Here is a 17,382-nt window from a genome sequence, read left to right as displayed (position 1 = left end):
CTCTAGATATATTTCAGAATAAAGCCAGATCATATGAATACTTAAAAGGTTTGATCTTGTAATACATACATTTCTATGGGCAATCCAAGAAAAAAGTATGAAGAAACAGAATTGCTAAATTGAACTAAATAATTGGTACTTACATTATCCCTATATAAATACTAGCATTTCTATGGCCTGGCAGAGTAAGCATTTCATATTTTGACACTTCATTAAAATATCATATAAATACTCAATTCCCAGGAAGCTGACAACAGTATTAATCCCATCTCACTTGACAGTATTTTCAATTATCTAACACATATACCAGCAGAGTCTTCTTAAAGCTACAATTCCATTTAATTGGAAAGAAGATTTACTAAAACCAGCAGTCAAACACTGGTCTGTAAGCACTACTCTCACACTTTAGGCAGAAGTAGGGATGATGCTGGGACTCGGTGATCCCAAGGGTCTTTTCCAACCTGAATAATTCTATGTTTCTAAGTAGCCACAGCTGCAGAATTCCCCCAACAGCAAAATTGTGCTTAAGGTCTTCTCCCCCACACCCAAAAAAACCACCCCAAATGAACCCAAAACCAAAACCGGATACAGCAAGAGTGTATGTGAACTCAGACCATCTAGACAATATGAAGATGCGTACTACTGACCCTGAGAAAGGGCAGCGTATGTCTTCAGAGGAGCTCAAAACAAACAGAACCAAAATTGTCAATATACACCTCATGAGCTTTCTGCTATTGCCTCTAGAAAGGGAGACATCACAGGAAGATAAAATCTTCACTATGAAGAATACCATCCCTGAGGAATACAGATCTATATTGAACACCATTCCTGAGGAACTGGTCTGCTCTAATATTTTAGAATTAGTAAAAGATGTATATACAAGAATTTAAAAATAGTCTAGAACACAGTAATTCACGGAAGATTAGCATATATTATTTTTTATGTTTGTTATGAGCACATTTTCGAGCAGACAAAAATAACAGAACTGAGACAATGAGCGAGTTTTGCTCTCTGTTTAGTATGCCTCAAGGGAAGCCAAATATATCCCCAGTGAACACATAGTTGAAAAATTAATGTCTTCTCGCTCCCTTGAGATAAACTCCATCCCAAATCCTGAATTCCAACTAAATATGCCAGAATCACATCTGGCCCAGCAGCACTTCCCTGCCCTGGCAAAGCAAAAAACCCCAACAAACCAAAACCACTCTCAGCTCCAAGAAGGATACAGGACATGCTCAGAAGGACCATGCAATCTCCTTTCTACAGTCCTTGTAATATCATGCTAAGGCCAAATCAAGTTAAGTTACTAGTACACACACAGAAAAAGAAAAAAAAAATACTCAGAGTTGGTAGGACATAAAAGGTAGCTAAGTTATGTAAAATCTCTTTGCTAGACAGGATTATACTTTAAATGTTGTGACTCACAGACACGTAGAATGCAAGTTCAGAAAGAATCACTATGTTTCACCTATCATCCACTTAGTCAGGTAAGTAACTTCCATTTGGTTTATATAGCTGTCTGAAAAGTATCTGGTATCTTACAGTAAAAGTATCAATAAATTGAACATCTAAGATGGTAAAACTGTGACTAATTCTATACTCAATTTTTACTTGATTCAGTATTTATCTTAAAAGGAATAAAGCAATCAGATATAAAGAAGTTATTTCTGATCCACTCTCACCCCTCACTGATAGACTGAGCCATTTATAAATCTATCATATAGGACACTAATAATACCACTGATATTTTAGGTACCTGGTCTACTTCTTAAATATAAATATTTGTGCAAAGTATGAGTCATTCTGCATTTATTTGAGTGGAAAGATGAAATGCTGTCAGACAAAAATAGATTAAGCTTTATAAACAGTTAGCAGATATGAATACACAGCAAATAAATTCTCTACTGAAGTGGAAATTAGAGAAAATTCTAGGCACTCCGTTAAGCACTGGAGTTTAACATACTGATTTTTAGTTCATTATATATCCTTGAATAAATTGTTACAAGAGTCTGTACAGCGTGAATCAAGAAACATACCCGTACAATGAGAATCCATTTGATCAAGGAGAGACCAAATCCACAGATTGCACCATACCTTCCAGCTATGGTATTTGTTATACAGAAGGATAAACAAAATCCAATCCAGTTGAAAATAAATGCCACTAAAAAAGAAAAGAAACAGTAGCTTCTGTTAATCTGTATAGCTAAGCAAACAGACTTAACAGTAATTTCACTTTTAAACTAATAAGGACATGCTTACACAGTCAGTAATTCCCTTCTGGTAATTCAGGCTTTCAGAGATTTACTTTGAACCCAGACATTCCCCATGGTATAGTCACTTAATAACAAAGCAAATGGTAAACAGGCTGGAACCTACTACTTTAAACAAGAGAAAATTTCAACATAAAAGAAAGTATTACACTGCTACAGAAATCTAACAGGATGACACTAGACATGAAAGGTAAATGTAAACAAGGGACTATAACATACAAGACTTGGATTACAACAAAGAAAAAAAACCCTCGCTACACTTTTATAAACAAAAATATAGTTATATGCACACATATGTGCATGTATCAAGGCTGCACATTAAGTTTTCTTCTGTTCGATCCAAACTGGATAAAAGTATCCACTCTTCCTCTGTAAACATAGTCTAGAAATGAAGGGAAGTTGAGAAGCTGATGTTTCATTTGTTAAAGTCTTCCCTTTAGATCTATATTCATGCATAAGATATAAGAAGCTTTGGAATTTTCACACAGAAGCTTAAGAAACAAAAAGGATATTGAACTACCACTGTTACTTCAATTAACACTTCTACACAACTCCCAGTAGCTTCACAGTTTAACATTTCATATTTGCATATGTAGTTCACAATGAACACAGAATCATTGGTATTGACTTCAGTTTGCATGCATTAGGTCAAAGTGTAAGAATTCTCAGTTAGATGATCTCCCAGCTTTGGCAGGAAGTGAGGGCAACTAAAAAGAAAACCACCAAAAAGAAGAGCTGGGGAAGTTGGTCTAAGAAGACTATTCAGGAGTTATGGAAAGGACAAGACAGTGGAAAATTGAAAACATTAGGAAAATCCACAATAAACACAAAAATCATTGCAATGAGAGGCAATGAGAATGGAAGGCGGGGCAGAGGGGAATAAAACCCCTGCCAACAAAACCTTCATGTATTAAATCCTTAAACTTGTGGAAAAAATAAAACTCACACAAAATTCAGAAATTTAATCACCACAGAAAAAAAAAATAAAAAAATCTGTCTTTTCAGTAAAAGTTTGAACACTTACAGAAAAATATTAGGAACAGAAAACTGGTCTGTGATACTCAAAGAAAAGTCAATCTACAAACAACCTCTTTGTATCATTAAAAACCCTATTACAACCCTCCAACAAAGAGGTAATGATTTGCCCACAAATGCCAAATGAGTCTGTAAAAACTGCAGTAGGATTCCAGGAACTGTAAAGAAATTGAAGTTCCAAGAGAAGTTTTGGAAGATTTTACAAAATCATAGTCATTTTTTTCAAGTAAGAAAACATCTTGCCTCTGAAAGAGCCATAGGTAACAAGAGTGGCAAGGAGAAAGCTTACTTTTATTGTTTTAGTAATTACTAATCTTAAAAACCAAACAAACCACAAAACAACCAAAACACACACAATTTTGAATGAATGCTGATCTTAATCGGTATATGCAGAGAAAAGAGAGCATTTCTATTATGTAAGAACTACAAAACAACTTCGTGACCCTCTCATTTAACTATCTTTCCAAAGCACAAGAAAAGCATTTACATTTAAGAATGCTCAGATACATTGTTTTGAAAACAGGACTGCCCTATTTTAAGCAAGCTTTCCAAATCCACCATAGTTTTCAAACTAAAGGACTTCAGAAGCTAGCTCAACGGGTCTCGCTGTCTATCTCAGCATAACAGTTTACTGCTCTCTCCCTTTCTCCCCACTACTCAAGCTACAAAGGGCAAATTTGATCATGGCTCCAAAGACAGGCATGCTAAAAAGAACCAAAGACAGACATGTTTCTAATGGATTGTGCTGACTAGAGGAATTCTCAGAAAGCCTGCAATTTTAATAGCTTTTTAATTATTTTTTAAAGGATTTTTAGAACACCTGAATTAATTTGCATATTCACTAGAGATTTCCCCATCATAATTATGAGTGGGGAAAAATTAGTTCTTATCATCAAAGTCTAACAGTTACAATTTTGTCCTCACTTCAATTTTACCTAAAGGAATATTCAAACTAAAATCTACAGTCAGTAGATGAGTACTAGGTAGATATTAAACCATAAGTTGTTTACCCAGCTCCCAGAAAAAAAGGGATCACCATGTTTCAGTGTTGTTCCCAATAGCTTTTTTCCTCTAACCAGTAGGCTGTTCCATCAAGTTATATAAGCAGACAATGAAAGCAGAAAAGGCATCAACTATACAAAAGTTGCAAACACACATCCTAATAAAACTGCGCTATTTACAAAAGAGAAATTTCACTACTTAACTTTCTATCTGTAATCACGGGCTAGAAAAACTCTGAAGACCTATTCAAAATTCCCTGTCTTCAGCAGTGTAAGGAACATATTACTTCTGCCTCTATAAAACCTAGGCAACATATTCTGAGCAGACTGCATCAAATACGATTTTTATCTACCTTCCAATTGGGCTTTCTCCAGACCAAGATTAACCTCATCTATCTATCTTTTTCCACAATTATTTACATGTGTATTCTCTGCCAGTCACTCAAGTTGCCTGAGCTTTGTGGCCTACACTGCATCAGTTTAAGAGTTATTAATGTTATTTTCTGTATAATTCCCGACCTCATTCTTGCAATAAAAGTAATCTATAATATTCATCCCTATATTGCCATACAGAAGCCATCTTCATAAAGTTGAGGAAGAAAACACAACGGTGAGGGGAAAGACTGGTAAAAGGAAGCATCTACCATTTTCTTGAGGTGTCTCTACTTCCCTTTCTATCTCCTAGGGACAACTAAATCATTGTGTGAGCTTCTTGCTGCAACAAATGCAATCCTCCACTATTTGCCAGTATCCACTCACTTTGTGAAATGTAAACACTGCTCAGCAGAGATCACCTCATCCTTCCTACTGCTTCAGCTTCCTATGACATTTTCACACAGATAACATTCCTGTGTCAGAACACTAATACATTCCAGAATAAAGAAGAAAACCATTCCTAAAAATGAGATATCAAGTCCAAGAAGCTGCTACAGCCAAACAATGGTTTTAACTAGAAACACATTTCTACCTTCTGTTGACCCATATTGTTCATGCAGCCACGCTCTGTGTCCATCTCCTAGACTTCCACTGAAGACTAAGAACTCTGCAGCATGAATTGTTTCCTACCCCAGAGATTGCTACCATTTGGATTAATACTTGAGCCCAACTTTCAACTCCTGTCCTCTTTCTTTTAATAGATTTCAGACATTCAGATAAAACTCAAACTAACTGTACTGGCATCATGAGTTCAGTCTCTTTCTTTGTTACTGTATCACCATACAAACAAGCCGGACCGACAAAAGTAAGATTTTTGAGTGACAAGAGGAGAAAGTCTATGTTAACGTAGTTCACATAAAAATAATATAACTCTTGGAGTTATTTCCTCATGACAACAGAACCCATAATGAAAACACAGGTAAGAAGATGTCTTCTGGGAAGCAGAGGCTTGGACTAATGGCCTTTTTAAATAAAAAGTCTTATTGATAACCAATGCAGTGCCCACAACAATTATGCTGCACTTAAATTTTGCTTTCTGGTTTGGAGTAAGACAATCCCAGCTCAAATAAAAAGCACAGGATGTTCTAAATGTTTTAAAAGTCTTAAGAATCTGACACACAAAGTAAGTCTATTCATCAGCTATTTCAACCCCCAAAACTCTCTTCTGAGGGGTAGTGCTCAGCACAGGATATTTCATATCAAAAACTGAAGTTAGAAACCACAAGTGTTTTATCTATCAGCAATTCCAAAGAAGCTAGAGTAAAATAATTCAGCTTGGCTTTGACAAACAAGTTGGTTTCCACTGCTATTCTTAATTTTCTGGTAACTACCTACAGGGGCATGGAGATGATATATGAAGCTGTACTTTGTCATTATGAATTTATTAATCTGTGCTTGCTTTTTGTCAGTGCTCATTACATTGCAAAGCAATACTGACACACCTTTTCATTCTATTCTCAAAATCAATATTCCTGCCTAAAATTTATTCAATATGTGAACTGGGATGCATTTTTGCTCACCTGAAGCCTGATGATGATCACTAGAAGCATTTGCTATCAACTTCAACTGACTTTTTTTTTTCCTCCACTCAGATATCAATGCTCAAAAACTTCCCTAGGCAATTTATTTTTGCTGCTTCATTACCCTTATTGGTAAATGTTTCTTAATGCCCAACTAGAAGCTTCCTTGTTCCAATTATTTTGCATTGTATCTAATGTGTATGAAGAAACCATGTAAGTCAAACCCTTCCCACATCAAAAAACAAGTCAGGTGGTCAGATAGAAATAAACACTCCCAAAACAGTTCCTTTGTCTCTTCCAACATTTTCAATTTCAGTCAAACTACTTCCCTCAGGTTCTCTTGAATGACTAAGGGAAACCTCCATAACATTCATGATCTGGACATACAGATTTCAGGTTTCCTAAATTCACACAGAGAAATCCCCCCACTGGAAATTTAGACCATGTTTACCACTCCTTGGGAAGCATGTAACAGGAACACCATGCTCTCCTTGAGACTGTGCTACAACTCTGCCCTCCAATTTGTGCCTGCTTGAAACTCCGTAAGTAAATATCCTAGCTTGTACACAGTTTATTAATGACTCAATGCATCTAATAGCTCTGAAAATTATATGAGCATTAGTTACAAAATGGTGGTAAGGTTACTTTCTGTTCCAATACAGCATCTAGGTCAATATGTACATTTATATTTCTCCACATCATGATATTTTATTGGGGTGAGTTGTATTCAGTGTTCAAACTGCCCAGATGTTGCTCAAAAAGAACAAACCAGATCTCTGTACAAGAACTTAAAACTTGGGTGGTATGTTCCATTTTTTCCTCCTTATTAACTCATCTGTGTGCTTCAAATTACAATTTATTTTTTCTAGGTTGCAGGGACAACCTAAAACTCCCTTCCAGGCTTTTAAAGAATCCAGATGAGGTCCCAAATTCCTTCTGGGACCCTCAGGTGAAAAGGCTGGTTGGTATTTCTAAAGCACTCCTTAAATATAAGGGAAAACCATATAAGCCTTTTATTACTGCTCAAAACTATCTCCTCCACCTAAGGAACCAGGATAAGCCAATAGGATATGAACAAAAAAGACTTCTACTACAGGCAAATTAAACATGAAAACCAAACATGACAGTTACTTGCTCTATCACCACTACACCTGTGTTCAAACTGGAAAGAAACAGCTCAGAAATGCCTCCCTTTTTTTGTGCATACAAAAGTAAAATTTAAAAAAATCATTCTGAGAAACTAGCCTATTAGGAACCTTCACTGGCATTCTGAAAAGTTTATCCTATGCTGTATAAGGCACAGCTGACTTAGAAATATGTAATACGAAAGACATGGTTGCATAGCAGAATTTGCTGCATTTTGCCTTAGCAAAATCAATATATTCCCTAATAGTCATTTACCTCAGCAAACAGCAGCCCTGACCATTACGGAACAGACTGCTCACCAACATCATCACAGATCTCTACAGCAACACTTTCTTATACAATTTCTTACAACATAAAATTTTACCACACATTAGAAATAAAATGGGTTGTTTTCCAAGTTTTTCCACAAAGTTTCTGAATCAAGTGCTAAAGCAAAAAATCCACCTGTTCACACAAAGGACTTTCATTCTTTAGAGTATATTGTCTCATTCTATGCAGTTATGCTAAACAAAATAGTGCTTTATAACTTAAATGGGAAACAGTTTTGTAACTCGCATGCACTAAGCTCCAAAAAACTAACAAAAATCCCCAGCCCCCAGACCTGGCCAGCAGATGGCCTCAAGACTGCAATTTTATGCAACTTGAGCAACGACCACTAGATGGTAGCTACATATCACTGGTTGATTACAATATGGAGGTAAACTCATTAAAAAGTTTGCTTTAATATACTTCAGTTGAATAAAATGAGATTTAGAAAGCTAACTTCACTGTTTTATATTTAAAACCAAGGCAGCCCCAACTCTTTCCCCAAGATCTTTCTACCAACACTGTATTTAACAGACACGGGAAGAGGTGGCAGAGCACATCTGGAAAAAGCCATTTGTTCTGTGTTCCTCTCAGTAGAGAACAGTTCCTGACACCGTTCTCCTGCATTTTAACTAAGTGAGGGGACTTATTCTAGGCAAGGTACAAACATATCCCACCCTGAGAAAAAGCAAATAACAGCCATGCTGTAAATTTCATTTTAACTCCTGCTATCTTAACTCTACATACAGTAACTTATGGAGACTTTTCTCTCCTTGTCAGAGGGACAGGAATACACCACTCACTATTTATGATCTACCCTTAAGTTAAGCTCATTTTTCATTTAGTTCTCCAATTTCCCTAAGAAATACTACTGTGAATTAATATTATGGGTCTATAAATGCTGTGGTTTTGTGCACTCCTCATATTATGAGCACAAACATGTAAACTTTATCAATTTCTGCATGTAACTAGTATCTGTAACAGCCAAAACAGATCCCGATTGAGCATACACTTGCATAAATGCCTTACAATGTGTAAGCACTGATGTTATGCATTTCATTCATAGATGGGCAAAATAATAAAGAAAACTTATGTTCTACAGAGTATTTTTGTGTATAAGTAGTGCTCAGTGCAGTCAGTCCCAGCTAAACAGCTATTTGAAAAGAAAGCTGTCAGTCTATCCAAGTAAACGTCTGCATTCTTGAAGGTGAATACAAGGACATGCAGTTTTGGCCAACTGCATCTGAGTATCATTGCAGCCTTTCTGGAGCTTTTTATTCCAGTTCAGCTTCTGCATAGCAGGGTTTTTACCAGTGCTATGCTCTTAGCTGCAAGCTAACAAGTCTGTTCTCTGGCTTGAAATAGACCAAACAATCCACTTGACATGAAAGTGCAGTGCTAATGAAGGCCTAAACCAGGATTTAAAAGCAAGAACAAGTTCACACAATACAGAACCTGAACAGGCTAAATACAAAGAAGTTGTAGCACACAGAAAAGGAGGAAAAAAAGAAAAAAAATAAATAAAAGAAGTCATACCCACCCTTGAATCCTTTCTATGGTCCAACTACAGAAAGAGGGCAGACTGCAAAACTCATTTTTTTACTCTATATGTGCATTTATATATTTGCTATGTGAGGTAGACACATACGCTTTTATGCCAAGATGGAAACAAACACCACATTGTCCTAGTAGATCATGCACCAACGTGAAAAAACTTCTGTGACAGTTCTGTTAAGTAAAGAAATTAAATACAGATACTCTGAAAGAGAACTAACATGAGACCTACGTTAAAAGACAAAGGATATTGTAGTGGATAATCAATCAGCTTTCATCCTGATGAATGCTGAAATGAACAGCTACATCCTAAAAAAACAAGCTTCCAAATAGGTGGCCAAAACCATTTATTTTGGAAAGGGAAAATATGCTCAGAAATTAGAAAAAAATATACAACTGGCGAAACAGAGCAGCTTCTTTCTAGAAGTAACTTACAGTGGTTAAATCCCACTCTGCTCAAAGCAGTACATGAGTTACAAAACATGCACAGGGCACACACACAGTATGTGTAAGCAGTGGCAGAGCAGTGATGGCTGCAATCAGGAGTTACCTGGAGATACTACATTTTCAAATCCTAGTAGTTAGTTCAACCTGAAAACAAGCACGGTTGGATTTGTTCCAAAAATCCACCCACAGCTATTTAATGCACTATGCTAACATCAGCAACTTTGATATGGCACATGATCTCTCTGATTTTTTTTCTACTTGAAAATCGATTGTCAGATTTCTGTGATCCAGTCTTTAATTGCAGTTGGTAGTCGAACTTCAGGATGACAGTTTCCCAATTCAAAGGTAACCGTGCAGCTTTGCTATGCCTCGAAACATTTACTATGACTTTGCTTTGTCCTCTTATCTGTGACAAATGCCACAGAAACAAAGTGCAACGTATTTGCTACATCTGGAAAAGGAAGCGTTTATGTACAAGGTAAAAAAATCCATTCATTACAGTACATTAATGCAGTTTATCACAGCTATCTTTTATATTTCAGAGAAAAAAGGTAAAATTAAGATACACCTCAGTAGGTCTCGGATACAAGATAACTTACTGAAAAATGCCAACATGAAGATGCCATCATTGCCCACTCTAAGCTGATCTGCATCACTGAAATCATCCCGTGGTGGATACTCTTCTTCCTGGATTTACAGGTTAGTGATAATTTAGTGAAAAGTTTATTTTAGAGTAACTATCTGTAGGATTAAATTATTAATTATGTTTCTAAAGCTAGAAGAAAATTAACATTTCTGCAACATGGTCATATCAAGGAAGTTTAATAGAAAAATAATGCATATTTATAAAACAAGTCTGAGACGTTGCTTACATTTGCAGAGCCCAAATTTTCCGTTGAAGATATGTACATACTGCGTATTCATCTTAAATGAAACTATAAGTTATTTCAGGCAAGTACTTTGACAATGAATACCAACAGAAATATATTTTTTTTTACTGTAGCTATCTTCATATTCAGCCAAGCTATTAATTTTTTTAATAGTCTTTATATAGTATGCTTCATTTTTTTCCTGCCAGAAAAGTCTTTGCTTCCCAAAATATATAATAAAGTTTTAGAATAAGGTTAGTATCTTCAAACGAATTGCTGATGCACCAGCTCTGCACTAACCAGTTTCACTACCTTACAATCCACTGCAAAACAGATGCAAAGCAAAGCAAAACTCTGGGACACCAGAGGGCGCGAGCACATCAAAAGTGTCTAAAGAGCCTTCTAACCTCAAAAAAGCACAGTACTTAAATCAAACGAAAGTAAACAGATGTCAATCAAAACAATCCAAAGATTTCTCCCATCGTGTCAAAACGCGTGATCTTAAGATACTGAAAGCATGAGTTTGTTTTGTTTCTCAGTACTCTGTTTTCTACAGAACTTGGTAGATCTTCGGTAAGCAGCTCTGTGCACAAGTACAACGTTGCTGCTACTGGGAAACAAAAGTTTTCATGATGGCAGCCTTTACTGAAGTGAAAAATAGTTCAGTATACCATTTTTATACTTAAATGAATAACATCAAAACAATGCAGGATGATACAAGTTAAATAATGCTGTCATTAGCAGCAGTAGCATGGTTTAGACATAAGCGAAACATAAGCATGAGTAACACTTTTCCTATTTTTTCTCCAATTAATCATCATGTATTAGAACTGAGATAAGAAATGACCTATCAAAAATATGAAATCAAGAGAGATCAGTTCAAGTGAGATTTACTTTGATGTTTCACCCACAGCAAACACTTACTACTGAAATAATTTACTTTTTATTTTAACTTGCTACTGTCACTGCACTAAACGTTATTTTGTATAACACATTCATAACTAAAAGGGCATTAAACGGTCACAGTGATCTAAAACCCTGTCATGTGATTGACTTGTTCACCTTTGTCAACACAGCAAAATAATTTACCAGGGTATAACAACTATGGTTAAAATTATGCTAGAACAGATTGTACTGACTCAAAGCAGCCAGCATTACTCTTCATAACATGGCCATGAAATTCCAGCTGCACAATTTCATTTCAGATTAATTAACCAAGAATGTGTATCAGATAAAATGATTTTAAAAACACTGCTACTCACACAGACAATACTAAGGAAAATGCAAAAAGTTTACTGAACTACAACCTTAAGGGGCTACAAAATTCAACTCTATGTAATTTCAGATGTCCCTAATTGGTCCTCTTAAGTGACTATGAAAGCACTAGTTTATTTAGCTCAACTTTGCTTCAGCTACAAGACAGACTGGGGAGAAGGATGGGGAAGGGAAGGAAGGGCTGAAAAGGTGTTTAATAAAGAGCTACATTTAAATGTGCTTATGTCTGAAAATTATGCCACAGAAGTTCATTTTTCAAGACAGATCAACAAAAACTATTTTCAATTTTAATTTCAGAAGGCCTGTAAAACCCTGTATAAAATACTTTTTGGACCTTTTTTTTTTTTTTTTACAATCTGCTAACTACTGTGCTTCACACTGACATTTCTAAACCAATTAGTGAATTATGGTCTTTGCAAAATGCTGCTTCAGAAAAAGAATATTTTGCTCAACTAAAATAACAAGTTTAGCAGGTTTCTTTATATGCACAGGCTTCTTTAAGGATTACATGTGTGAGAAACACAGGTCAAACCCAGGGACATGAATGCAGACATTTCCAAGTAGGCACTATTGCAGTAAGTGTGAACAAATTGTAATTTAGCACACTGCATGTAAACAGGGAATTATATTAAATCAAGTTCTATTCACTGTCTCCAGAAACCCAAACATAAACATTTTCAGAATTTTTAAGAAATAGTTTCCGGCTTTTAAATTGCATTCAGTCTGTATCTATACCATTTAGTATTATCATGTGGGTTTATAATCAGCCATGCAGATGGAAGATGCTGATCTGCCACTGCTCAAGCACCACTCTTATTGGCTGCACCACTTGAGTGCTCTCCTTTCATCTAGTTCACATCAACTGCCCCCATCTTTCTTGAAAATGTAATTGTTTCTCACCATTCGTTGAGGAATGAAAAAGGACAATGCAGAATGACGGTTCTCTCTGCTAATGTTTATAACGAAACAATTTCATAATAATACTTCGATTTTGATATTTTTATCAATAATTGTATATTTTACATATATTTTTCCTTTTTAGTGAGAAGAATGTCATATAATGCCACACACGAATCCAGAAAACACACAACGCTGTTTCAGTATCTCATACTGAGTTTTGACAAATTTAGCCACGTTAAGGATCATGGAGAACTTGCTGAGATCTATGTAAATGGAAAACTTACTGTTCCTGTGACCAAATAAACAGCTAAACAGCAAAATATATTATCAACATAAATGGCATGTTACACAGAGTAATTTCTCTAAGCAAAAAGCCATAAAATGGAATGCTGCATTGAAATCAAACATATCTCTGAAACTTCTGCAAAAAGAGGCCTGTTTTTTTATCTCCCAGTACTTTGTAACTTATTTCAATTTGAAACCCAGCATGGTCTATAGTGAGACAACCACCTTTAATCAAACAAAGAACTCAAGTTTTCAGGAACTCCTTGGATAACTAAACTGAGAAAACTCTTCTCAATACAGTGGATTTACAGAGAAAAAGTTCTGAAGAAAGGGTCAATTTACATAATAAAACCATAAATGATAACTTCAGCATACAATATGGATAAGTTAATGGTGGGGGCAGAAAAGGCACAATGAACCCCAGAAGCATTTGTTTGCCTGCAGGAAAATGCATAGTTAAAAGGCTAAACTAGAGAGAACTATACCATACCTCTGGACGACTGAGGAATATTTCATCAAACAGACTCCTAGATTCCCTAAACTGGGCGTGCTAAGCATGTAAAAACAGAAAAACATAAGACAAATGCAACTGAAAAGCGTTAAGTAAAAGCCATTCATTGCAACATACAAACAAGTCATTTAACTGTTAGCAGTATTTTTGCCCATTTAATTTAACCTTTAATATACCTTGAGCATTTGAAAAGGAAAACATCACAAGCCAGGGCAACTAATTCTATTATTACTGATGACATAGGGCTGCTATGATTGCTTTGATACATGAGCTATCTGGAAGCACTTGAAATAAGTAAGTGTTTATGTACAATCTATTCTTGTTAGAAAAACTACACAAAGGACTGCAAAAACAATTACTGAAAGTTTCAGTCAATTTTAAGTTTAGATTTTCATAAAATCTGTGATGCAGGACCTATGATGAAGTCTTTGGTCACACTAACGTCTTTTCTAAGATTTGGAGGGAAAAAAAACGATGAAATTTATTTAGTGACTGCATTGCCTTTTTATACCATTTTCCTCTCTTCTCAATGAGTATGTTTGTAGCCTTCTTTAATGCACAGTACGGACTACATTATGAAACAATCATAAGCTTAATGTAACACTCAAGGTAACAAGGACATAAATTTTTTTCAACTGTTCACATTGTTTCCTGATTTTTCCAGGAAGAAACTAGGGGCATGGACCACAGCAGAGTTCACATTCCTAAGAGCACTAATTTTCTACGGCTGAAAATAAAAGCTGAAAAGAACTATATTATATCGTTTGTGCATGGTTTGCAACGTGTGTAACACACAAGTCAGATGCTGTCCACAGTACTGTCACTCTTGTGGTCTCCAAGACAATGAAAGAGAGAAAACAATTAACTACATACCAGTAGCGCAAAATTCAAGTCACTTATTCGTTCTTCCATGGGTATTCAGATCTAAAGGATCAAAATCCTTGCCCTCAAGATGGCAAACCACAACTCTAACCATACTATGACCTTTTTTCTTATTCTAGTCATCTTCCAGGTTAAGACAGTTTTACTAGTCTTAGTCTACCTCAGTGTAAATCCATCAGAGGTGTTAAATAAGGCTGGGATTTTTTGGCAGTATCACATGGTAAAATAATTTAAATGGCAGTAATTAAAACTGTGCTTGCACATAATTTTAATATAATCTACAAAACTGGAACTCAACTTTTCCCCAAATCTCAATTTTGCAAGTTTAATAATGTTTCTTTAATATAGCTTGTGTGTGTGCATGCACGTACTTTAGAAAAAGAAAAAAACAAAATACACATAAGCAATCTGAGAAGAAATTCTATCAAACTTGAGATCCTTAGCAGGCACTAGGATTGTGGCTTTTAGGTACACTACGTAGACTTCTGATACTAACTTTGTATTGCTGTAAGTCTACAACCTTTCAGCCAGTCTCTGTGTTGGGGAAATGATGGTGTGGTTCCTACTGATTTTTCATAAGTAATTTAAATCCTTCTGGTGTCAGCGCCTCGTTCTTGAATGTCAAGATCTACTGTTTTGAAAAAGCAGACTACACAAAAGTTTGTAGTGCTTTGTCACCATATTCTACTCTCCTACCTCTTAACTCTGAATTCTTTCTCCCTGTCTACTCCTCTTTTCTCACACACCAGCTTCAGCTCCTTTCCCAGTACCACATTTTGTTCCCACTTGGGTTTCTTTCTCCAATCTCAGTTTATCCTTCTCCTTCCTGTTTCTCATTTAAATCTCTCTGTACTCACTGTATATCACTGCTCTCCATTCATCCTTGCTTTTTCTCATTTTGACTTAGACCCATCCTCCTGATCCTGCTTGTGTCCACTTTGAACCAGTTACCTCACCTCCTTGGCCACTGAAAGTCACACTTCTCTTCCTACAACACATAAGCTTCAGAGGCTCAGAGTTGTTGTCCTTCTTCCCTCCACCTATCATTGATACCCTTGCAGTTGAATCAAGTGGCTTTCCTCTCCCTGTCTAATCAAAGGCCAAGAATAGCAATAGTACTTCAGGGCACACCAGAAATTCTTATTTCTCAGTTCCAGTGTTTTCACCAGAAGCTGTCAAGTGTAGCCATAAGGTCTATCTACTTTTAGTCCTACAGAGTCCTACTCTGACACCAAACATTTGAGAATGTTCTCTGGTGACAGCAAACTTGCTGTCCCACTCCCTTCAGAGCTATGAGCAGTCTAAACTTGTTCAGACAAGACAAACTCCATACATTTACTACACTGTGAGCTGTACATATTAACTGCAGAAACTAATTTTTCAAAAACTTGTAATTTGGCCAAAACCTTCTAAAGAAGGGCAAAGGATGTTTCTGGACACAGTGACCTGAACAAGTCACAGTAGGAGAGTTCTCAAAAAAAAAAAAAAAAAAAAAGGCGCTTAAGATGACGAGGAAGACTTTTTTTTTTTTTTTTCTCCTTAGCTTTTTTCTCTAAATTTTTCTTTAATTTTTTTCTAAACCCTAGCCTGGGTTTTTCCTTGTGAAATTCAGGTCAAGGAATATTTTGTATGGCTGAAACCTCCACTCCATAGAGTTCTAGATATACAAAGTTAAAGGCAACAAGAATCTTGCAAGAGAGTTGCACATGTCCTGTCTAAAGCACCACAGAACTGGTAATGGTACCCTAAAAGTTAAGATTTGAGTTGCTAATGATCCAACTAAGTCTAAAGATCTGTAATTTCAGATTAAGAGTTTCATTCAGACTAATACTTCAGCTTACACGACAGGTAGTAAGGATAGACTACATAGAATCCATGCTCCTGTAAAAGCAGTTAAAAGGTTACAACTGTAAAACGTAACTTCATAGCAGAAACTTGGCAAGTTACCACACAAATGTTCCTAGTTCCCTGCTGCACTTGGTAAAGCAGATTTGCTTCACCTTCACTGGAGATGTTACACAAATACACTTGAACATTAGCTGTGCATACCTTCAAGTGTATATTGTGCGCTGTGACTTCTGCACAGCCACCAAGGAAGGAACAGCCTCCCATTGGGTGAGCACAGATTTCTTCCAGTCACAAGCAAACTCCAGGCAGCAAGATTTTAAATGCACCTGAAAGATTTTTAGTGAAAGCACTGGAAGCCTGATTTGGGTATAGTATACTGTGGTCAGTACTAACAAACAGCAGAATTTCCACATTCAAAATCTTGGAAGGAAAAAAAGGAAGACCCTTCCTTACAAAACTAGCATTTAACAATAACTGCAGATATCAGTCTTCTATTTTGAAGACTCCGGCTCTCAATAAAGTTAATTCTTACAAAATTACAAGCACTGAATATATACCTATTACATAATTTAGTGTTTACCGTAACTCATGGTGTGGGGTTTTTTTGTTTAAGTATTATTTCTTTGAACTCCAGTACTAAAGCTGTTCATGGAGCCAAGAACAGGGACCTTTCATTTTTAAAAAGTTCTACATTATTTGGCACTCTGCCCCTTCCAGAATGTAGGAATTCTTTCCTCTCTAAAAGTCTATTTCATTAATTACTTTTTTTATCATCTGAAACAGTAAACATCAGCAGTAACTCTACAAAGTAAAATTAGTAGTGATACCTAAGTAAAAGATGACAAAATACTGGATGAACTATTAGAACAGGACAAAATTCGGCTTTAAAGCTGCTTAGAAAGCAGCTATGCCTTAGAAAAGAGTGAATATGATACACTTTTCATAGTACTTTACAACTACCTTATACTATCTATACAAACACTAAGCATCCAAAATATTGAAATCACCATCCCACCATAATTTTAATAAGCAGACCATAATGCAGTCCCAACTGTTGTAAATACTGAGATCAGCCTAACATGTCTTACAAAATAGAAA

At 36.0% G+C, this 17,382-nt stretch overlaps 1 protein-coding gene across 4 annotated transcripts in view; it reads right to left on the bottom strand.

The window, feature by feature from the left end:
• The window catches only part of NDFIP2 (Nedd4 family interacting protein 2), an 81,123-nt gene that overhangs the window by 42,723 nt on the left and 21,018 nt on the right, over positions 1–17,382 (bottom strand). For 3 of the 4 annotated variants that reach the window (XM_051608420.1, XM_051608419.1, XM_051608418.1), the window contains exons 4-6: positions 13,534–13,593; positions 10,314–10,401; positions 2,037–2,161 (exon numbers count right to left, since the gene is read on the bottom strand). In XM_051608420.1, the coding sequence (XP_051464380.1) occupies positions 2,037–2,161; positions 10,314–10,401; positions 13,534–13,593 (273 nt within the window). The remainder of the gene's footprint in view (positions 1–2,036; positions 2,162–10,313; positions 10,402–13,533; positions 13,594–17,382) is intronic. The other variant, XM_051608421.1, reaches the window with a different exon arrangement.

This window comes from Apus apus, chromosome 1 (genome assembly GCF_020740795.1).
Source record: "Apus apus isolate bApuApu2 chromosome 1, bApuApu2.pri.cur, whole genome shotgun sequence".
Classification (NCBI taxonomy): Eukaryota; Metazoa; Chordata; class Aves; order Apodiformes; family Apodidae; genus Apus; species Apus apus.
The sequence above is the reverse complement of the archived record's forward strand: the minus strand, read 5'-3'. Positions and strand labels throughout refer to the sequence as shown.